The 22,551-nt window shown below is 51.9% G+C and overlaps 3 protein-coding genes across 4 annotated transcripts in view; 2 read left to right on the top strand and 1 right to left on the bottom strand.

The window, feature by feature from the left end:
• Nucleotides 1-2,612: 2,612 nt before the first annotated feature.
• GGN (gametogenetin) lies at nucleotides 2,613-5,925 on the top strand. Its single transcript, XM_032804471.1, has 2 exons — nucleotides 2,613-4,957; nucleotides 5,796-5,925. The coding sequence occupies exons 1-2, from the start codon at nucleotides 2,613-2,615 to the stop codon at nucleotides 5,923-5,925; spliced, it is 2,475 nt and encodes an 824-aa protein (XP_032660362.1).
• Nucleotides 5,926-8,949: 3,024 nt separating this feature from the next.
• The window catches only part of PSMD8 (proteasome 26S subunit, non-ATPase 8), a 210,717-nt gene continuing 197,115 nt past the window's right edge, over nucleotides 8,950-22,551 (bottom strand). Inside the window, exons 1-7 of one of the 2 annotated variants that reach the window (XM_032804483.2) lie at nucleotides 17,027-17,336; nucleotides 14,499-14,571; nucleotides 13,983-14,085; nucleotides 12,543-12,708; nucleotides 11,849-11,949; nucleotides 10,361-10,472; nucleotides 8,950-9,624 (exon numbers count right to left, since the gene is read on the bottom strand). In XM_032804483.2, coding sequence (XP_032660374.1) covers nucleotides 9,487-9,624; nucleotides 10,361-10,472; nucleotides 11,849-11,949; nucleotides 12,543-12,708; nucleotides 13,983-14,085; nucleotides 14,499-14,571; nucleotides 17,027-17,056 — 723 coding nt within the window. In that variant the 5' untranslated portion in view covers nucleotides 17,057-17,336 and the 3' untranslated portion in view covers nucleotides 8,950-9,486. Of the gene's footprint in view, nucleotides 9,625-10,360; nucleotides 10,473-11,848; nucleotides 11,950-12,542; nucleotides 12,709-13,982; nucleotides 14,086-14,498; nucleotides 14,572-17,026; nucleotides 17,337-22,551 lie in introns of those variants that run through there. The other variant, XM_075070600.1, reaches the window with a different exon arrangement.
• The window catches only part of CATSPERG (catsper channel auxiliary subunit gamma), a 43,996-nt gene continuing 40,443 nt past the window's right edge, over nucleotides 18,999-22,551 (top strand). The window contains 3 exon segments of the mRNA XM_075070721.1: nucleotides 18,999-19,511; nucleotides 20,705-20,758; nucleotides 22,165-22,309. Coding sequence (XP_074926822.1) covers nucleotides 19,218-19,511; nucleotides 20,705-20,758; nucleotides 22,165-22,309 — 493 coding nt within the window. The 5' untranslated portion in view covers nucleotides 18,999-19,217.

Raw genomic sequence — 22,551 nt, 5'->3', positions numbered from 1 at the left:
GTGGCTGGAGAGCCAGACTTACAGAATGATCCAATAAAAATTAGTGTTCAGTGACTCAGGACTCCTGGGTTCTATTCCCAGCTCTGTCACTGACATGCTGGGTGCCCTAGAGCATGTCCCTTACCTCTCTGTGCCTCAGTTTCCCCTCCCAGCCTTTGTCTCTTTAGCTTGTAAGTTCATGGGGGGCAAGGACTGTCTCTTACCTTGTAGCGCCTGTCCCAGTGGGTTCCCCATCTCTGTTGGCCTAGCATACACATAATAGGAGTCAATGAATTCATAATAATTCAGATTAATATTTAAAAGGTCAAATATGGGTTACCATGAGGGGTGGAAGAGTTGGTTAAAAACCAGCTTTTCAAAGCCTAAGCCTCAGCAGAAATTGTTTCCATTATATTATTGTTTATTTGTATCACTGTTGTGCCTAGGAATCTCTGGCACGGAACAAACACACAACACACACATGGGCTTTGCCCCCAAAGGGCTCTCAATGTAAGTGTAAGACAAGAGACAGCAGGTGGAGACAGACAGACAGGGGAGTACAAGGAAAAGACCACAGTGGTCTGGGTGACGACTGGTGGTGCCAGCACGCCAGTGGCCTAACTGTTGCCACATTTAATTTTAATCACCAAACTTCCTTCTGTAAACAAGTAACCTTCCCCCCCCATTGGCAATGCAGCTCAGCAGCCCCTCGTGGGAGAACCCTGAGACACAAAGTCTGTACCAAGCAAAGAGAAATGCAAACAACAGACAAACCACCACCTCCTCCTCAGGTTAAAAAAAACATGGCTTGAAGAAAGGTGAGAATTGGAGGTGGGGGAAGAAATTAGATTTTTAATTTGTAACAATCTAGGGTGTTAATCGCCCATAACAATCCCTCGCTTGTATCGTCGGGAGAGCTCAAAGTGCTGTACAAAAACACTCGCTGTCCCTAAAATGCTCATCCCATTTTACAGATGGGGAAACTGAAGCACAAGAGAGGGAAAGTAACTTGCCCCAGGGCATCCAGAGCTGGGGATAAAACCCAGGTGTCCTGACTCCCAGGGCAGGGTTCTATCCACAAGGCAACACTGCCTCCCTATCTTTCACCAGCTCCTGTGATGATTATATATGGGGCTTGATTGTCATTTCCCTTACGCTGGGTTTAGACCAGTGTAACTTGGCTGCAGTATAGTCACTCCTGAGCGACACCAGTGTAATTTAGGGTAGAATCGAACTTTCTGTTTTTAACCCCACATTGACTCTAAAAAGTTTCTCTTTGAAAAATATCCTTTGGACCCCAGACCAGGGGTGCAGCCCCATTTGTAAATTCTTTGTGGGGCAGGGACCATCTTTTTACTGTGTATTTCTACAGCACTTAGCACAGTGGGAGTGGGGTTCTGGTCCATGTCTGGGGCTCCTTGGTTCTACCATGATACACCTAATAGCCAATGGGTCCTGCTCCATGCCTGGGGCTTCCAGGAGCTATCATAATATACCTAATAAGAATAACAGGACTCCCCTTTGCTAGAGGGAGTTAGTTTAAAAATCTGCTTTTGAAATAAGGCAAAATGAGCAATGCTGGGGATGGTGACTCTGCCACTGAGGTCAATGGAAAGCTTCCCCTGGATTTGAATAGGCTTCGGATCCTGCCCCACTTCTGTGTCTAACCTTCCTACTGTCTCATAGTACCTGGGTGACAGTTTTGCTCTCTTGAGCAAGTTGGTGCACCCCATTTCCCCCCTCTTAAACTGGGGGAGGGGGACTGTTGTGACCTGGGTGGCATAATTCATTACTGTTTATAGCTTCTAAGGCCAGGAGTCAGACCTCCTGCATAGCCCAGGGCATAGGACTGCACTGGATTAATTCCTCTTTGAACTAGAGCTGATCCTGTAGAAAAACAGCCAGTCTTGATTTCAAAATGGCCAGGGATGGAGAATCCGCCTTGACCCTTGGTAGGTTGTTCCACTGGCGAATTGCCTTTCATGTTAAAAATGTGCCCCTTCTTTCTGTTTGAGGTGCTCAGCTGGAACGATTTTCTACTAGCATTGAAATTCTTGTGTATATTCCAGAAGGCCATATCCGCTCTGCCCAAGAGAAGAAGGGTTGCCCAAGCGTTAGAGCGAGAGCCTGGGACTTGGGAGACCTGAGTTTGAGTCTCTGCTCTATCGCAGATTTAGGGCCCTTAACTCCTACTGAACTGAAATCCCTGTGAGGATTTGGGTCTTAGCAATGGTGTGCCTCAGTTTCCCCATCTATACAATGGGCTGTTGTGAGGCTAAATCCATTAAAGATGACAAGGAGCTCAGATACAGTGGTACAGGGCTCATATAAATACCTTTGGTAGACAGATAAATAACCAGCCCTCCGGGCCCAATAGGAAGAGACAGTCTCTGCCCACAAGCTTCACAGAGCTTATGGCCAGAAGGGACCCATTAGATCAGGAGTTAATAATCTAACTAGACAAGGGCAGGGAGGGGAAGCAGAAGCCTGGAGAGGAGAAGCTACAGTACTGAGGCAAGGTCACTCGACAGGCCAGTGGCAGAGGTGAGACTCGATTGCACACCTCCCGAGTCTTCATCTGCTAGGCGGCGCTGTCATACTCTCTTCTCCCGCTCACAGGATGAACGTTGAAAATGGGCAATGTGCAGTCGGAAGCATCCCAAGACGTAGACCGCACGCAGGGCAAAGACAAGAAAGGCAAGCCAGGAGTGGACGACGGGTGCTTGGCTGGCACGCCGAGCGGGGCCGGGAGTGAATCGGGAGCCCTCCTGCCTCCTCCCGAAACCTTGGCAGCGAAAGAGCCTTCCCAGCCACTCAACAGAGAGCCGAGGAGAAGAGAAAAGCAGGCGGCTTCCTCAGAGATTTGCAAGAATTGCTCCAAGCCCAAGCTGCCTTCCGTGTGGGTTCAGAATTCCAGCAGCCTCAGCAGACATCCAGACCTTGGAGACAATGACTCCGCTCAGGAATTGGGGCGAGGGAAGGCAGGGGAAGCCGGATTGAGCTGCCTAAGTGGCGATGCCAGCTTGGCCACAGAGCCGAGCCCGGCACTGGACATCCCAGGCACCCACCAAGGGGAACCCAAGGGCCAGAAGATGACATCCAGGTCTCAAAACCTGTCCCCCGAGCAAGACTTGCTGAGATCCAAAAAGCCAGCGCCCAAGGGGAAGACCAAAGGGGAGACCGTTTCCATCATGAAGCAAGGAGGCCAGGGTGACCTTCTAGGCAAGAGTGCCGCTGCCCCAGTGCTGCTGGAGCGGGCGCAGGGGATCGGCATGCCTAAGGGCATGTCGGGACCAGATGGCTGCAGCCAGCCGGCCCTGACCAAGACACAGACACAGAGTTCAGTCCTGGACAACCCCTCCCGTTCGGATGCTCCAAACCCCAGTGAGCAGGGTGAGCCAAAAGATGCGGCAGAAAGGAACCCGACCAGGACAGCTCTCCCAAAGCCCCTGGCTATGTCAGGAGGGAAGAAACAGCCCCCGCCTCATGAGGAAGGCTCCCCTGGCAGCCACGGTGATTCAAAGGCACCTGCCAGTCCCTGCCAATCGCCCACCGGCCAGGCCAAGACCCGGGGCAGCAAAGCAAAGGAGCCCCCGGAGAGTGAAGAGGATGGGGTGAACGCAGAGGGGGTGCAGGCCCTGTTGGAACATGGCCTGAGCTTCCTGTACAAGCTCACCATCCAGCCTGGGCAGCGACCACCTAGTGTCAAGGCGATAAAGCACCGCGCTGGCCTGATCTCCTCCGGCATCTCCTATGCTGACGCCCTGAAGCAGTGTCCCCAGAAGAAGGCCCCATCCAGTGTCTCTGGGTCACCCAAGGTGGCTGAGAAGCTGCCGTCGGTCAAGGGGCTGGAAAGGAGAGATCAGGAGGATCTCAGCTCCTTGACCCAGGCCTTTTTGGAGCAGTTCCAGAAAATGGGCACTAAGGAGCAGGCCTCACCCGCCACCCAGCCCCAGAGCCAGGCCAAGCAGCAGCTGCATCTGGTCAAGATCCTGGACGACCTCACCTCCTTCAACTTCAGGAGCCTGGAGGGTCAAAAGCCCAGAGTGCCCACCCCGTACCCACAGCGGCGCAAAGGCCAGAGCAGAAATAGCCCCAGGTTCGGATCAGACATGTCTCGGCTGGCGTCCTTCTTGGGCAATGGCCCCAAGCTTGATGAGCTGAGGCAGGACGAGGGCCACCCGCAGCCCGTCAGGGCCTGGCTGGCTGACAACACTAGGAAGGACGTGGGTCCAAAAGGAGAACCTCCTGGAGAACCCCCTCAACTTAGCCCTGCCTTCGTAGCGGAGCCGGAGCAGCTAATACAAGTTGGAACGACCCAGCAGCGGAAGCCAGAGACACCGTCCCCAGAGGCAAATCCACCAGTGAGGGCTCCTGGTCTACCCACGCCAGACTCGCCTGCCTTGCCTTCGGGAAGGGCTGTAGCCGCCAGTACAGTCCAGCCTGGCAAAGGAGAGGACCAACTCATGGCCCTGCCTGGGGAGGAGGCCATTCCTCCCACCCCTGCCCCTCCGGTGCAGACATGCCCAGTGGCTCCCCGCCCCTCCTGCCCCATGGGAGCTCAGCGCCAAGCAGCACTGGAGCAGAGCAGCACCTCCAAAGGGGCGCCAGGCCATGTCAGGCCGAAGGCAAGGAAACAGGCCATGACTAAGCTGCATCCCCGGTCCATGTGGCAGCCCAAGGTGGCAGCTAGCCCCGTCCAGAAGCCGCAGGAGAAGCTCAAGGCCCACGGACAGCCGAGGGCCAAAGCGCAGAAGGTCAAATTGCAGAGGCAGGGGTGGGAAACCCTGGAGCCACAGGTTGCCCCAGCTGAGTCCTGCCAGGATGCGGCCTCAGAGCAGGGTCCAGAAGGCTCGCACGACAAGCCCCAGGTGTCCGCTCGCCACTGGCCGCCATTCCAGATCATGGATTCATGCCCCAGGAAGTGTTACTGCAAGCACCAGGATCAGAGGATGCTGCCCAGGAACATCTCTGCCTGGTGAGTGGGCGTGAGGTCTGGATCCCAGACACCTCCAGCACTCGGAGCCGGCTGCTCCCAGCCCTGCCTCCATAAGGAGGAGAGTCAGTGACCCGGGCCCACATCCTCAAAGCCAATGGGAGGTAGGCGCCTATATTCCTGAGGATCTGGGCCTTGGAGACTGGGAAACCCATAACCTCTAGGTCGCCTGTTCAGATCCAGCCCAGGGGGAGTCATGGTTGAAAATCCCAGGTAAATAATTTCACACTCTGAGATAGCTCTGGTTTTCAGCCACCATGGAGCTTGGCTGGACTTGAACAGGAGGATGGTCAGGGAGCCAGTCCCCTAAAGTTCTGGCACTGGCTGCTGTCAGAGATGGGATGTGGGGCTAGCTGGACCATTGGTCTGCCCCAGTATGGCCGTTCTTACGTTCTAAGGCTCACTAGCCCGTTAGCAATCCCTTCAAGCCACACGCTCGCAGAGAAGCAGCCTGGACTGCTGTACAATGGCCTAGCCAGCCAAGCAGCCCCCCTGATAGCTGGGGAGTAGAAGTCTTGTCTGGCCTGTCTCTAGCACTCTGATCCTGGCGATACCACCCCGGCTTGATGGGGAGTGGGACCAGGCCTGCACCAGGAAAGCTTTGCCGATAGATCTTGACTGGCAAACCATCCTACTGGAGAGGCAGCTCCACTGGCAGAAATGTGTGTTTGCCAACATTGCCCCGAATGGAAAAAGCTGCCAGAGGTGGTGGAACTGGCGGGTGGGGGTGTGTGCCTGGGGACAGATCAGCGATGACTGAGTTCCCGTCCTACCCAAACTACTGCCCCTGCCTGTTCTCTCATTTAACCCTTCAATGCAGGCTGAATCCCTCTGCCAACCACCTGGCTGAGCCGCCCTGGGTCTCCACTGCCATCCTGGCTGGATCGCTGGTTGCCGGCACCAGGTTCTTCCTGGATTCATACGAGCAGCAGACAGGAGACGACGACTGAGAATCCCCCAGTTTTCCTGTCAATAAACCGCATTGGGCCAGCTCTGTGGATTGGCTTCATTCACGCGTCCATCTGCGTGGGAGCAGCAGCAGCAGCAGGCTGGACGAATCTTGGGTGATTTCCCTCTCACGTGACTTTTCTAGCTCAGACACAGCCGGCCTGATTCTCAGCTACAGTGGCCCCGCTGGGCCACTCCTGGCCATATAAAGGGGCCTTAAAGTGGGTGGAAACAGCCCCCTGGCAATTCTCACCCCTTATGATGTCATGTCGGGGAGGATGATGTCACAGAAACCCTGGTGAGGGGAGAACAAGGAAAGGGAAGGGCTGGACACAGAGGCCCTGGGGGGCAGCGGGAGAGGACATGGAGGATACAGCCCGTGCCATGGGAAGATGGGGGCACACACAGTCCCTAGGGACATGGGCAGTGCAGGCAGTCCTTGAAATAGAGGGGGACTGGAGGGTGGTACACAGGGGGCTTGTGGAGGGAATGAAGGATTGGGAGGATCCCCAGCTGCATGCAATGCGCTTGGCTGACAGACACCACAAAGCGTGGGACCCCCAGTGGAAGGTGCTGGAATAGGAATTGAAGGTGTATTGGCAGAACCAACCAGGCAGGAACGGTGCAACGGAGACATTTTGGGGCCCAGGACTGGCGTAGCTGGGGCTGCATGTTGGGAGTGAGGAGCACTCGCAGAACCAGCCAGTAGAAGCTTGCCCAGCTGTGCCCAGCTCTAGGCAAGGGCAATCTCCAGTCTTGCTGTCCCCCACCTGCTAAAACCACCTCTCAGCCCAGCACAAGTTCCTGCATGGCCTAAGCAGGAGTCCCAGCTGTTCTCCCCACAGGAAGCAGCAACACAGAGCTGCAGCATGCCCCAGCAGCAAAAAGGGAAAACGCAACAGCCCAGGGCAAACCACTATATTAAACAATCAGGCCTCATGTTGCATTTTGGGTTAAGATCTTGAAAAGGGCCTGAATTTTCAAAGCATGTGTCCATGCAGAGAGATTTCCCAGCACAAATATAGAAAAATAGTTCTGCTATTGCTATTCACTCTACAGTGCGGGTGCTGCTCCAGAATAAAAGCAGAGTAGTTACTCCAGGCTAAGTGACTGTATTTCAGAATAACGGCCCAGTTGCCAGGGGCACTGAACCCCGCTACGCCTATGATAGTTATACCAGATTTCTCCCCCGCTGTGAGGCTTCGATAAATACATTAAAGTCTGAAAAGCGCTTTGAGAGCTACTGTTGAGAAGTGCTAGATAAGAGCTGGCATTATTATTTCAGCTGCTCGGTCCCACACCTGCTAGCTACGACCGCTAAGACCCAGCCGTGCTAGTACAAACACAGACCAAGGAGCAACGCCCTATCCCAAATGAACTTACCTCCTTAGCAATCTCATTTTCAGTTTTAAATGTCACTGAAAAATGTGGGGGGGGAGGGGAGGGAAATTTGAATTTTTTCTTTGCAGCATCGTGCAACAGCTTCAGGGGAGCGGGAAGCAGTTCTCCGGTGCAGTCACTGACACCCCTGCAAAAAGTGTGACTTCTGACCACGTAGCATTTCACACCCGCTTTGCTGGGTCCATGCTGTGAAAATCCTGCTAACCTCCGGGCCTCGCTACTTCCACATGGGGTGAGTTCCAAAGTTTAGTTAAACATTTGCATTGCTCCCTTCAGTGAGGTTTCTGCCTCAGCAGGACACCTGACTTAACAGCTGCAATTTGTGTTTGCTCCCTTGCAACCACAGGCAGCAGTACCTGAGTGACAGAGGTGCCCGTGCAAAGGTGCTTTAGAGAGACAGGGAGCTAATAAAAGAAAGGTCCTTCGAAACTGCCCTCACAGAGAGCAGGAGATGGCTGGTTTGTTCCCCTTCTGTTGACGACAACAGCTCACAATCATCTTCAGACTCAAGGTGAAATTCAGTCATGGAGTAACCAGCTTTTGCCTGGGCAAAGTGCGCACTTGGGGATGGCTCCTGTGGTATCTGGCCTTCACCCCCGTGTATGCCAGGTGGATGTAGCCATGTACAACCTCCCCCTGGGAGCTCTGCAGCTGGAGCACGGCAGCCCCTACACGAACCAAGGCTGTAATCTGATGCATGCAGCTTTCCCCTGCCAGGTATTAGCACCCTCCCTCAGAACAATGAAGACAACTGCCCCTTGCGCTTGAATTTGATACTGAATTCCAAGGGAAGACAGAGGCCTGTGGCCTGGTCACAAACCCCATCCCTTCTGTCTAGTCATGTGAAAAAACAGAGAAAGGCACCAGCTCTAGGAAACAGGCCCAGCAAAGGGGCACTAGCTGAAACTTGTGTGTTTTAACTCGGAGGGGGCAAGCTAAGGTCTGGCATTCCCGCTGGGCATGTTTGGGCAGAGCCAGATTGCCACACTGTTAAGAAAGCCAGGCAGGACTGCTGGAGGGTTAGGTTTTAACTCTAGAAGATTTTACAAACACAAATATTTCCAATATTTATTTTATTTTTAAGTCCCACAAAAGCAGTCCTCCAGTCTGTCTGGTTATAAACATGCCCCTGTGCTTGATGTAACCAAATCCTACAGCCTTGGAGAACGCCAAGAAAGGGCCTAGCTGTCTCTGGTACTTACATGGTCCCTGTCACCGTAGTACCAGAGCCCCGCACCACCCCTGAGGCAGGGCAGCACTGTGATCTCCCTTTTAAAGGGGCAATTGAGGCCCAGCACCTCAAAAGGTGTATTTAGGTGAAGTGGCCAAGGTCACAGAGGGATTCTGTGGCACATCAGGGAATGAACCTGGGTCTTCCACATCCCAGCCAAGTGCTTTAACCCCCAGACCATCCTTCCTCTAGAGTCTCATTTCATTGCCCAGAGAATGAAGATCAAACAGGGAGCAGCAGAGATTTCCAGGCTGACCTTTCACAGCCACCTAAAGTGTTAGATGTCTGCTTTCCAGTCACGTTAACTGAGTGCCCAACTCTCTTCAACCTTAACATTACGGAGTGTTAAGTTCAGGGGGTTCCCATGCTACCACAACCAAAGAAATGCATCTGCACAAGAAACAATCGTTTTATTTAAACTGACAGTCCCTTTAAATGACTCAACTGGAGCAGGGAACATAAAGCAAAACACACTTTAATGATGGCTCTCGAGGGCTGCTTAACCATTTGTTGACTAGAATCTGACATGCCCCTTCTACCCTGCTCGATGGAGGTGGGTAGAATAGAGACCATCACCCGTATCACAGCATCCAGAACACAGGTGTTAATGGCTGTGGGCTGGAAAGTGGGTCCACCACATGGAGAAGAGTTTGGGTTTAGAAGGGTTTTTAAAAGGGTCTTGCCCTCCACCCATGCTGACGAACGAGAAAAGCCCACAGCAGTGGGGCCCCTTAGGGCCCTCCCTGCTCACAGGACATATGTCTGCATAAGGGAACGAGGCAGCTTGGCTGCTCACGATTTGTAACTGTGCTGTCCCGGAGAAACCTTTTAAATAGTTTTAAAATGAACGGGTTACTGGGAACAGGAGTAAGACACTAAAACAACAAGGGGATCAGGGCGGGGGTGAGGAAAGAGTCCTGGTGGAGCTCAGCTAGACTATCATTTCTAGCTGCCTGGCGTATTCAATGACTTGTTTAGCTAACTCTGTCGACGGGATGGTGGTGTCTTCGGGTTTCTGCTGCTGGCTGCTGAAGCTGTAGTAGTTGTGTGGACCCAGAACCCAACCGCGCTAAAATAAAGGGAAAAAGAACATTTTATTAGAATTTTAAGAGTTTCAAGCCCTCTCATGATTTATGGGTTTCAAGGCTTTTGTTGCGGTGCATTATTTCCTCTTTAGAGGGTGGCTTGAAACCCTTCCACCTTCCTGGAGGTGCAGGCCAGAATCCCAGCCAGTTCAACCCTTCCAGATAAGATCTGAAATCCCCATGGCGTAACCTAAGAACCACCATCCTGGCTTCTGTGTCAGCATCAGTGATCATAGGAGGAACTGCTCATGGCTCAGCAATCTGGCTGGACTACATCTCCGATGATACACCACAGCCAGCTACTCCTGCAATTCACCACTCCTTACCAAGAGGGGAGATAGTGGTGCATCATAGGAGATGTAGTCCAGCCAGAATTCCTGGCCCACAGAGGAGGCCAGGCACAAAAGACTGGCGAACTACAACTCCCATGAGGCACTGTGGCACCAGTTTTGACTAGACGGTTTCGGCCCAAGTGTTTTGTGGGGAAAAAACAAACAGCCCTGTATTCCCACCAACTCTACTAGCTAACCGTCCTGCCAATGTACAAGTCAGGCTCAAATCTGGCTCAGCCTGCCAGAGCTGTGGCAGCTTTAGAGGACTAGTGGGAATAAAGAGTAGCAGAAATGGACTTGTTAACAAAGCTAGCAGGTCGGACTCTGCTGCCCACATGGCCGCAGGTCAGCTGACGGGGGTTCTCTTCAGCGACAGCGGCTCACACACCTTCTTGGCGTATTCCGTCATTTTTTTGGGGGTGTTGAAGAACAGAACCCTGGTGGCTTCGTTGAAGAGGATTTTCTCATAAGCCTTCTCGATGCAGCCAGCGATTTCATCCCTGACACCAAAGGGAAGTAAGGTGGTTAGACCTCTGCCTTCGAAAACAGCACGAGACATACAGCAGCAACAGAACTCAGTGGGCTTTCTGGATTTCTACAGGCGGGGAGGAAGGCGGCTAGGCCAAGAGGCTCACACACACGGGGTGATTTAGAGAGCCCAACTTGAGACAAGAAAAAATGGTCCAGTGGTTAGGGGATTAGCCTCGGACTCAGGAAACTGGCGTTCAATTCTTTTGAGTCAATCATAGGGTAAGGGCAGGCGGGACCACTAGATCAGCTGGTCTGACCTGTCTGGCACAGGCCATCAGCCCCACCCAGCAGCACACGCCAAACCGAGACCAAAGTATCTCAGCCCATAGAGGACTAAACTATTGTGTGCCAGAGGAGGCATCAGCGCCCAAGGCCCCTGCAACGGCAGTGAAGTGACTGAGATAGACCCAGATAAACCAGGCCAGGAACCCACACCGGGGGGAGGGGGGGGGGGAATCCCTTCCTGACCCAGTGTCTGGCTGAAACACAAGCCACAGACTTGCTGCGTGAACTCAATCACTCAGTGCCTCAGTTTCTCCATTTGTAACAATGGGGTAACAGCCCTGCCAGAAGGGGGGATGTGAGGATTAAGCCATTACAGCCTGTGAGGTGCTCAGACACTATGGTAAAAGGGACCAGAAAAACACCCCAGATATGGACAGATACTTTAAAGGGCCCTTTGAAAAGGGGGCTCAGGTGGGTCACCCAGAATCAGTGGGCACTTAAGAGAATCTTTGCCATACTGCTGTGGCAGGATTCACACAGTTACGGAAAAGTACTTTCCAGTCGAAAGGATCTCCCTCCACCCTTGCATTCCAGCCGCTCCTAACTTTCTCAGATCCTAGATCGTTCCATGCTTGGGCTCCCTGAGGTTAGCCCTTTCTGGGCTGTGGGCATGTGCTGGGCAGGACGGGATGGTGATTTGGAAAGTGCTAGGGAAGTATGTATTACATGCTATTTCCTACGTGAGTTTGCTTCACAGCAGCTAGATTGTATGCTTTTTAGGACCAGGGGTTTTGTTGTGTTTGTACAGCTCCTAGCACAGTGATCAGTGACTTGGGCACCTCGGCTACCATAATACATTTAATGGAAGAGAAGCTGCTTCCATAGCAGCAGGCACCTTGCAACCACCTGGAAAAATTCCAATTTCCCCAACACTTTCCAATGGGAAAATAAATTCCTCTGGACTGATTCATGATGGCAAGACACCGATGCCCTAGCTAGTTAGCTGCTCTTCATCTTATTAGGTGCTTTCCTGCATGCTCTGGGTTCCCTTTAATGGCTTCTCTTTAACAGCCCACACTGAGGGTGGATCGAAGCAGCCAATAGGAAAAGAAAGACTCACCGAATGGTGTCCAATAAGATGTCAATGAAGAAAGTGTAACTCTCAGCAGGGATATTGCCTTTGGCCAGGAACACTTTGTTGTAGCTGCCTTCCATCAAGTACTAGCCCGAGAGAGAAGCAGAGATTCAAGGTGTTTGTCTTGGGGATTGGATTAGTCGCTCCTGGAGCCAGGCCCACTTTAACCTTACTCCCCAGTGGAGTTATGCCATGCACACACGTGCCTCCACCCACCGCTAAGATGCGACCACCTCTAGGCTGCAGCGTGGCTGCTGTTTAACAGCGCACAACAACACTGGCCCAGAAGCTAGGACTCAGTGAAACAGTGAGAAAAGCAGGATGGCACTATATTTTGAGGGGCAATGCTCCAGTTCTACCCAAGAGCATGCTGGGAATCTTTCATAAGCGGTCAGGACCTGTTTTACAGCTCATCCAAAAAGCTGGCAGCTGTAGCAGCACCATGTTCCCTAGCTCCAGGCTGGGGTGTTGGCTCACTGCTGCCAGACAGCTGCTACTTGTCTTAGTACCCCTCAGGCTTTGGCTGGATAGCTCCCATCCATGCAGGGACACAGCCACGCCCTGATCCTAGCCCACTGTAGGCTAGAAAGGCCAACAAACAATGGTAACCCAAAACCATGGGCAGAAAGGGGTTAGGCCACCAACGCTGCAGTGGCAGGCCGCGCGCGGCGGGAGCTACCTGCTCTAGCGAGACAGGGTGTTTGATGTACACGTTGGTCTGGATGTCCTTCGCTGGGAGTCTCTCTAGCTCGGTGTGGAACTCAGCCACGCGGTTCTGGGACAGCAGGAATAGCAGGTTCAGTCCTAGTAGCTGATGCTTGTAAGCGGACTCAGGCAACTCATCCCTACAAGGAACAGTGGTGTATGGATTTCAGCAGAGGCCCAAAGATGTTAACAGAACCCAGTCACTGTCTAAAACTAAACAAGGATCCGGAGTAGGGATCCCAAGAGCCCAGCCTGCTTAGTACTCTGGCGCACACACCATTAAGCAGCCTGTTAACCTTTTGGTACAGATAAAAGGAAAAACCATGAAAGCCTTGGAAATGTAAAGCTTTAAATAAGGCTTTCCATTCTAGCAGCATCCCCTGGTCCCTTTGCCTCTAGCCGGAGAGTTTTTAGAAGCAATGAGACACTCAGCCGGGTTTTTTAACGCTATCAAAAGTGGTAATGGTCCTTTCTGGGAAAAGCAAAGATGTTCGCTGAAATGTGCTGGACTCCCCGCCACTGCTGCTAAAGTCTGATCCTGTTTTACCCCAGACAGCGGCTGGGCTCCAGCAGCTGGTAGAGGTGCTGATATTATCTGGCCCCTCTCCCTGGCCCAGCCATCTCTCAGGAGCAGGATGGAGGAGCTCAGGGGTACCAGTTATGATGAAGCTCACTCCAATAGCCTCTGTTTTTGCTTATTCCCCCCTTTTTCTCCCCCGCCCCCATCTCTTTCTTTAAGGACCAAAAAAGAGAACGATGGGTGGAATAGCCCATCCCCTCATTAATTTGGCCACCAATAAGGACTAGTTTCCAACACACCAATTTTGGTTTTATTAATTCCGGGCCCATGTTTTCTCGCTCAACAGGCATTATGTCAACACAGTCCTTGAGCGATAGCAGGAAGCTTTTGGTTCAGTCTAATTCAGTTTTTCTGTTTGGCTTTTTTGCACCCATTTAGAACATTCATTATTAAAAGAGGACTAAGATATCCGGGAGACTTACCGGGGCCCGATTACCCCGGGACTGGGAAAGGATCGCTCCCAGGGAACAGCATGGTGCTGCTAGTCGTGTTGTGCACATGCAATGGGTTTGTTTGGGGCACCCTTCCTGGGCTGGTATCAGAGACGGGCTCCCTGACTAGAGGGCCCACTGATCTGAGCCATTCACTGCAGCAGGAGATTGGACCAGAGCTGCCACTAGGATCCAATCCAGCATGGCAGGAGACAGGATTTAGGACCAAAGGAGCCACTGGCATCCAATATACCAGACTAGCTGAACCAAACTATGTGCATTCACACTACCAGCAAAGAAAGTCTAAGGGGGTCAGTACAACCGGGTGTCGTACGATGGGAACGCTTCCCACCCCACAGGGGTCAGTGGTTATCCTACAAGACGCTAGGGGTCCGACACTCACTTGTAGTCAAAGTAGTAGCATTTCAGCTGAGCCATGTATCTCTCGAATGATGGGATGTCTTTCTTCAGGATGCTCCACTGGGCTCCGATTTCTAGAATATCCCCTGGCACAGAGAGAGACGGAAAGGCAGAATAAGAGAGCTTGACTGGTGGAGAGCAGGCAGTGGGGCTTCTCGCCTGACCAAGATCTCAAAAAGCTCCTTTATCTATTCACAGCACTGCAACGACGCCAGGGCAGAACAAATCTCATTTGCCAGGGGCCCATGGTCAGGAAGGAAACCACCACCACATATAGCACTGCAGCCAGCCCCCTTCATCAGCGGAGTCTGCGCTTTCACTAGAAGTATCAGTGAGGAGGCTGACATCAGACCCAGTGCATTCTGGCCATTTGCTATGCAACACAGAGACAAACTGCAGCTAAGCTTGCACTGCCTGCTATTGGGGGCGGGGGGGGGGGGAGAGTTGGGGAGGCACGACAGGACCAACTCCTTCTAGGGAATGCAGAGATGATACTCACTGGCTAATATAAGCTGCTGCTTCGTCAGTTTCGTGCCCGTAGTAGGCAGGAAGTTGAGCTCCAGCAGGGCTAGCTGGAACAGAAGAGCAGAGACACGTTACACAAGACCGGACGCTAGGACACCCAAGACTTAGCATTCCATCAAGGGCTGTGGGGGCCTGAACGTGTTCTCCTGCGATGGGGATCACTCCAGTTCTTCGCAGCCCAGGTGGCCACCATGTGAGACTCCCTCCACACAACTGGTTGGCAGGCTAAGGCTGAGTACACCAGAGTCTTCGGCAACTGAGTTGCCAGGTTGGGCCCCTCTTGGCGGGGGTGGGGTGGACGACAGGCATGCTTACGCTGGCTGTACCCGTCCTGGGGGCAAAGAAGCCTTTGGTATCGCTCAACTACCCCCTTTCAGCAGCACTATGTTCAACCAAAGCTTTAACACACACACACACACACACTTATGGAGGAGAACCAGCCTGGCTACAGATGAGGTGCAGAACAGCTTTCTGTTTAAAGCTGGACTCTTCAAAGTGCTCAGTTCTGCGGAATAATCCTAAGCCTCAAATGTTTACAGCAATACCAGGGGTTCCTTCACGTCAGCCACTTCTGGGGTGGAACGCTACAGTCACTTACCAGCACTACAGTAATCCTGTCTGAATTCCAACCTGGGAAACACCCCAATTCTTACAAATAGTCCCTTGGGATCTTTAACAGGCAGCCCCAACCTTGGGTTCACCTCAATCCTACCTAGGCATGATGCTGGTGCACTGGGCTCACTAGTGACTCAGCAGGTATGACAGCAGCACTTGTGCAGAGATTTGTAAATATTAAGGCACAAATGGCCCGTGGGAAGCAGACACCACCTTCTGACTCACCAAGCCCACCTCCTGCAGGATCCCACAGTTCTCTCCCCCAACCCATTTCTGACATAGGGCTACAGCTCTAGGCTCCGGCCTGCTCAGGTGGAGACAAAGGTGCCAAGTCTCCTTGGAAAAAAGGCACTTTGAGGATCATTCACCAAATATCTCAGACGTATTTTAAGAAAGAATCAACTGGGCCAAGTTCCAGCTCAGATTCCAAGTTCCATCTCGGCCTCCCTAAATTCTGCTTGCCCTCAGTCCAATATAGGATTCTTCTTCACCTCCCATGTCCTAAGCTACCGTGCTGCACTGCCATAGGGTCGCTCAACAGCTACCACCCCAGAGGTGGCTGCATTTCAATGGACTTTCCACGCAGTGTTCTGGGATCATTCGGTCCAAGGGACCCTACAGAAACACAGGATATACAGGGGACCCTGTATTGGGTCTTCTGTTGGGACCCTGACTCTGTCCAGGAAGCAGCAGCCACACCAGGGCCAGAGGATGTTACAACACACTGGATGCCCACATTATTCTTCTTGCCTGGACCCCATGTGTTCCAGACATGCTGCCCCCCAAGACGGCTTCTTTCCTACATCCTCCCCGATGACATTTCCCTCTCCCCAACTAACCCGCAGTCCCGATTCTCCCTTGCCTGCCTGCCATCCAGCCTCACTACTCTGTAGGGGCAAGCACCCTGCCAAAGACCGATCAGGAGCCCCATCAGCCTCCTACCCTGCCCTCCACTGGGGCAGTGGCAAAATCACAGAGGTGAAGCTGAAGGTGGTACAGAGAAGCAAAGACAAACCCAGGAGATGGAAAGATGCCAGCCCCTAGTGCACGACAACAGGGCCCCCAATGGGGAAAAGTGGGGTGAGCGGTTCCCTATTAAGGCATCCCAATCGCTCCAGCTTAAAGGATTCCGGGCTCCCCCCCTTGTGCCCCACGAGGAGATTCCAGAATTTCTCTCCCCTGCCCCCACTGCTGGGTTCCCCGGCTCCCCCTCCAGCAGCAAAACAGCCCCCACCCTTCCCCTCGGCAGAGGAGCGGCCCATCCCTATGAACCAGCGCCATGGTGGGGGAGGGGAGAGTCCAGCTCTGACACCACCTCCCCCCATTCAGGGGATTCCAGCCCACTCCCCAGCTCCAAAATCCCTCACTCAATCAGGCTCCCTACCCCTGCACCCCCAGCCCCCCCAACTCCATCCTCCCTCTCAGCTCCCCCCATCCTCTCTCCTGCTTCCCCCCACCACGATCTCCCCTCCCCCCTGAGTTTCCTCCACCCCCCACTCACTCCCTCCTGACCCTCAGCTCTCCCTCCTCCTGGCCCCCAGCTCCCCTCATCCTCCCTCTCAGCCCCCCGCCCCACAGCTCCCCCTCATCCCTGCTCTCCCCCATCACTGCCTCAGCTCCCCCACCCCTCCAGCTCCCCCCTCCTCTCGGCCGTTCCCCCCCGCCCGTAAGGCCCCCAACCTCCCCCCCCTCCAGCCCACCCCCCGCCCGCCAGCCCCCCACCCCATCCTCCTCTAGCTCCCCCGGCCCTGCCCCGCAGCCCCCCCCGCCCCCATCCTCCTCTCAGCTCCCCCCGCCCCGCAGCTCCCCTCCCGCCTCTCCCCAATGGCCCCACCCCCCATCCTCTCGCAGCCCCCCCGCCTCTGCCCCGCCCCCAGCCCCCGACACCTGGAGGCGGCCCCAGCGCCTCGCCCGCATCTGCTGAGTTCGGCTCTTTGCGTCCACTCGCCTGAGCGCTCGTACATCCCGGCCGCCGCCTTCAGCCCGCGCCAGCGTCCGCCCCGTCACGCACTCATCCCGCCCCCGCCATCGCTGCCATGAGGTTCGCAAAGCCGCCCGCGGCCTGCCCCCTTTACGGCCGCCGGCGCCGCTCTGCTTTACGGCCGCCGCCCGCCATGGCAACCGCGGCCAGCAGCCAACAGGGCGGCCGGGCGCCTCGGTGACGCACAACGAAGGCGCCTGATCTAGCCCCGCACGGCGTCTGACGTCATCAAAAGGGGTCAGGCGGCGCGCGCGCGCAGAGTGAAAGGGGGAAGTTATTTACCTTGGGGTGTGTGACGTATTTGGGCTGTTTGTGACGTCAGGAAAATGAAATACGTGATGTCACATGGATAGATGATGTGCCACCGTGAGGGGCGCGGATGTGACATCACTGGGCGGGAAAGGGGGGACTGAGACCCTGAGAGGAACATGAAAGCCTGAGGGGAGCGGATGTGATGTCATGGGGGGTGATGTCATGAGGGGAGATGCGCTGGTGTCAGAAGGGAAGAGGATGTGATGTCATTTGGGAATGTGACGTGGAAAGGAGGGGGGGTGATGTTGTGAGGGGTGGGGACGTGACATCATAGGGAGGCACAGGGCACGACCATGTTGGGTAATTCCCAAACCATGAATCCAGCTTCAGAGCATCATGAAATGTTTTTGGAATGATAATTACTGGGCTCTCTTCCTTTGCCTGCAGTTTTTGAGCCTAGAGCAAGTGTGCTGGTCACACTTTCAAGCTGTTCTCCACAAGCAAAGGCTAAAAATGAGGTTTTAAAAAATGAAAGTGGAGATTCTCCTGTAAGTCCATTCTTTAGGACCAGGGGCGTTAATAAATTATCATGAGACTCACGATGAAATTGTGAGAATTAGCACAATGGGAAACTGAGGCACGTGGGGCGTGTGACTTGCCTTCTCTGGGTCTCTGAGTCCGTGGCACAGCCAGGAAGAAAACCCAGGAGTCCCAGTTCCAACCTCAGCTCTAACCTATACAACATGTGCCCTCTTAATCCTGTGCTATGCCAAATCATTTTGTGAGGCTGCATTCCTTAAATGTTTATAAGGTGTATTGGGTCCCTTGGGTGGGAGATACTGAGGCTGTCATTGTAACTACGCTTTTCGGAATCTCCTTTCGGTCTTTCCGCTATGGTTTTCCACCAGGTGGCGTCCCATACCTGCCATAACATCAGCCACTCCTGATTCTAGCTGCTCTTTGCACATACCCGTAGGGAAGATTTCATATAAAACTTCCTATCTTCCAATACCTAGAGGATTTCACACACTTGTGCTGCTTAGTTATCTCCTCTATTAACACTCTCCAGTACCACAGTACGAGGTTTGTTTCTGATCCCTAGAAAAGAGCCACAAGAGTTATGTAGAACTCCACTTTAGAGTCACATGGACTTTTGATGAGTTTAGGTTCACAGCCCCTGAGACTCACAGGGGAGTTTAAATTCAAATGATCTCAAGACAAAACCCAGCTAGAACTCGGTGTTCATGGTTTTAACACAAACCCCAGCTGGTGTCAATTGACTTAGGTCCATTGCTATCAATAGAGTTGTGCTGATTGACACCAGTTGAGCATCTGGCCCCAAAACTGAAATCTCTCTGGGGATCCTAGGGAGTGGGAGGCAGTTAATTCTAAATTCAGGCCCAGATGCACAAAAGTATTTAGGTTAAGTGCCTAAAGACTCCCCCAAGCTGTGACCTCCTGTTCACTCTGAAACTCTTTCCTGACTGCATTCCAATTCAGTTTTAAACACTGCCTTCCAAAAATCCTCATGCAGTTTTAGCTGGATAGAATGGTATTCTTCTTCACTTCCCATCTCAAACTGCTGTGTATTATTGCTGTGTGCTGGTAAAAACAGCTGCTATGCTCCCTCCCAGAGCTGGCTACATTTCATTGCTGGGAGAGCAACCATGTAAACAGCTACTGCCTTTCATTCCTTTTACTAATAGATAAAGTGCTCCCTTCTAGAAAAGCTGCCATGTGCCACTCCAGAGGTGGTTTCATTTCGGTGCTGTGTGAAGTAATCCCTGTATTTATATCAGTTTCATAGGTAGATCAGTCAAGTGTTTTACTATATCAGGGTTAAATATGATTATTCTTGATAAAGTGGACAGAAAGCTTCAATGTTTCATTTATTCTTCAGGGTCCCTGTGTAGAAACCAAGAGACGCAGAATATGCAGCATCTTTTTGCCCTGCTGGTGCTGTTGCACATGCAGGTTTGCCTGCTGTTGAAGGACTGCAAGTGGAAAGTTGTGCTCAACGATTTTGATAATCTAGGTGGGGACCAAGCTGTGTTTTTTAGGCAGCACCCAGTCACTAGCGTAGCATCTGTGTTCCAGAATCTGACAGACTCGGCCATAGACCTGACTGATAAAAATTCGGTGAGTGTGACTTTTTCAGAAGGCTTGGCGGAGGGATGAGGGATATAGAACAGGGCTTGATTCTGCTCTCAGGTCAGCTCTGATCCATTGGGCTTAATACTCCATTTTTGTACAGGCAAATTTACCTGTGTAAGGTTGAGATGGTTTAAATCTTCCCACTAGTCAATTTTACCTACTCGACTTGAACAAAACTAAAGCCTGATTCTTTTCATGCTTACCTTGGTGTAAATCAGGAGTAACTCCGCTGAAGTCAATGGAGTTACACTGCTGTAAAACCGTGACAGCCCCCGAAAAGTCATTGATTTTGAAAGTTTATTTTTTCTATGGCAGCATGGAGAAGCTTCGCCAATAGTCTTGATGCTTAACAATGGCTGCAGGATCAGTGTGGTCTGTGGAGTTTTTAGATAGGCTTGGAAGGATTCGATTTCTGTTGGTAAATGTCAATAAATGTAAATATCATACACATAAACTGACAAAAACAGCCATTGATGACAATCAAAATTTACAGATCAGCAGAGTAAGAAAAAAGCTGCTTAAGAACTTGTTGGAGTTTGGGGTAAGGCTATGCACTTTGCATATTTGGACATGTGACGTTGACAGTTTGTGTTTTAACAGCTAGAAAGTGTCAATGTTTTGAATCTCAATATCTACTGTCATTAAGTAATTATTGTCTGACCGCCCCATTGGCTGACCTCCCTCCCGTAATTTCCCACAGCTGCGAAAATTTAAATCAATAAAAATTTTAAAATGCTTAAAAATCCACATTGATATTATCCGTCGAAATGATAAAAAAATCAAAATCAAATTCTGCCAACCCTGTTTTTATAGCAGGGGACTCCTGGGTTCTGTTTCCTGTTCTGCCATTGGAATGGTGGAAGGTGATCTACTGGAGAAGAATGTGGTATGTTAGTTAGAACAGGGGAGTAGGATGTATTCGCAGCTGTGGGAAGGAGAGTGGTCCATGGCAGGGGAATGGGAGTCAGGATTTGCAGGTCTGTTCCCAGCTCTTCTGATGACTTGGGCAGCATGGTGTGGACGCTGGGAAGTGGACAGAGAACCAAGAGCCAATTTCACCTTGACCATTAAACAGCCCTGCAATTTGTCTTTGAACTAGAGGAAAAGGCCTGGTTAGCACCTGTCGACCCAAAGTTTCAAAGCTTTTTTCTGAACCGTCTGCTTCTCCTTTCTGACAGCACTACCTGGGCTTCCCATACTACCTGAAAATCAGTCTAACCTGCATCACTCAGGTACAGTAAAGAGATTGCATTGCAATTGGAATGTGCAGCCACTCGGCTCTGCACGTGCCACTGCTGTTTTTAAAAGTTGGTATAATTAGTTGTAACCATGAAATGTTTGTGGTATCATTCATAGTACATGTTATTCTTTACACTGGAAGGATTTCTTCTTTTATTTACATGACACTTCCAATAACCATGTGACGGGACTCTCACTAGTGTAACATTTTAACTGTCACAACTGTGGCTGTTGGGAATTTGCTATGGCCGCAAAACACCGGGAATCCGGAAATGACTGAAAAAACAGCCCCACCTGGTGTTCTTTGGAGGTATGGGTCTATGCTAGAAGTGCTTTGCACCACGCAGGGGTCAGCAGCCTTTCAGAAGTGCTGTGCCTCAGTCTTCATTTATTCACTCTAATTTCAGGTTTCGCGTGCCAGACATACATTTTAGTGTTTTTAGAAGGTCTTTTTCTATAAGTCTATAATATAGACTAAACTATTGTTGTATGTAAAGTAAATAAGGGTTTTAAAATGTTTAAGAAGCTTCATTTAAAATTAAATTAAAATGCAGAGCCCCCCCCGGGCAGTGTGAGTGCCACTGAAAATCAGCTCGTGTGCCGCCTTCAGCACACGTGTCATAGGTTGCCTACCTATAGTATAGGAATACAGGTCCACAACACCAACAAGGCACTCATAGTGTGGATGCAGCTGTACTGGCAAAGCTGTGTTTTGTTACAGTAAACTCACCACCGCCGGCAAGGGAAGGGAATGGTTTTGTTGGCAGAGCCATGTCTATGCTAGGGACTTCTGCTGACCCAACTCTGTCAATCAGGGATTACCTCTCTTCCCATCCGCATAGCCTGGCCTCAGGTACTTGTATGGTGCCCATCACTGTAGTATTTGAGCATCATAATCTTGAATGTGTTAATCCCCACAACACCCCTATGAGGCAGGGAAGGGCTATTTTCCACATTATACAGATGGGGAAATTGAGGCACAGAGCAGCTAAGAGACTTGCCCAAGGTTACATAAGGAGTCTGTGGCAGAGCCAGGACCAGAACTCATGTCTCCCAAGTCCTAGGTAAGGTCTTTGCCCATATCACTTGGCCCTCCTTCCTCCCCTCATATAATGTGCTGCCTCCATCAGTCTCAGGGCACTTTAGCAACAAGAGTAAGTGTCTCAATCCTCATCTCATGCGTGGGGAAACTGAGGCACAGAGCAGCAACTTGCAGGGAATTGACCCCATGGCTCCAGCATCCCAGGTTAGCTCCCCCAAGAACTGCACCAGAGGGCTTCAAGCAGCGATTGCATGTGATCCTCCAAGCCGACGAAAGCTGCGCTGGGTCAGTGCTCAGGCTGGGACCTCAGCCCCTCAGCACGGTAGCTTCTCTCTTTCCTCTCTTCCTTCTCTCCAGGACGCGACGAAGGTCATTCGCAATGCTCACCTGACGGGGCTGAGGCCCATTGTGACCGTAACGTTTGAAGCGCCTGTCAATACAGAGCATCAGAAACCCCAGGAGCTGCAGATTGAGATGAAAGGCGCCCCTTACCGGCTCCAGGGTACTCTGCTTCTCTTCCATTTCAGTGCAAATAACAGGGGTTCCCTCTGCAGGTGATTGCTGGTATTACAGCCTGGCAGGCCCAGGGATCTACTCTCTTGTTACCTGAGTTAACTTTTCTCTAGGGGGTGAAATTACCATCACGTGCCCCTCCCCCACCGCCACCCTTCTGGGTGCTGAGAGATTGGCCAAGGATCAGGCACCGCTTAAGTTTCCTTTTGAGGGTTTAAATGAGACTGAAAT

Source organism: Chelonoidis abingdonii, chromosome 11 (genome assembly GCF_003597395.2).
Source record: "Chelonoidis abingdonii isolate Lonesome George chromosome 11, CheloAbing_2.0, whole genome shotgun sequence".
Classification (NCBI taxonomy): Eukaryota; Metazoa; Chordata; order Testudines; family Testudinidae; genus Chelonoidis; species Chelonoidis abingdonii.
This window is presented reverse-complemented; position numbering and strand designations above follow the sequence as displayed.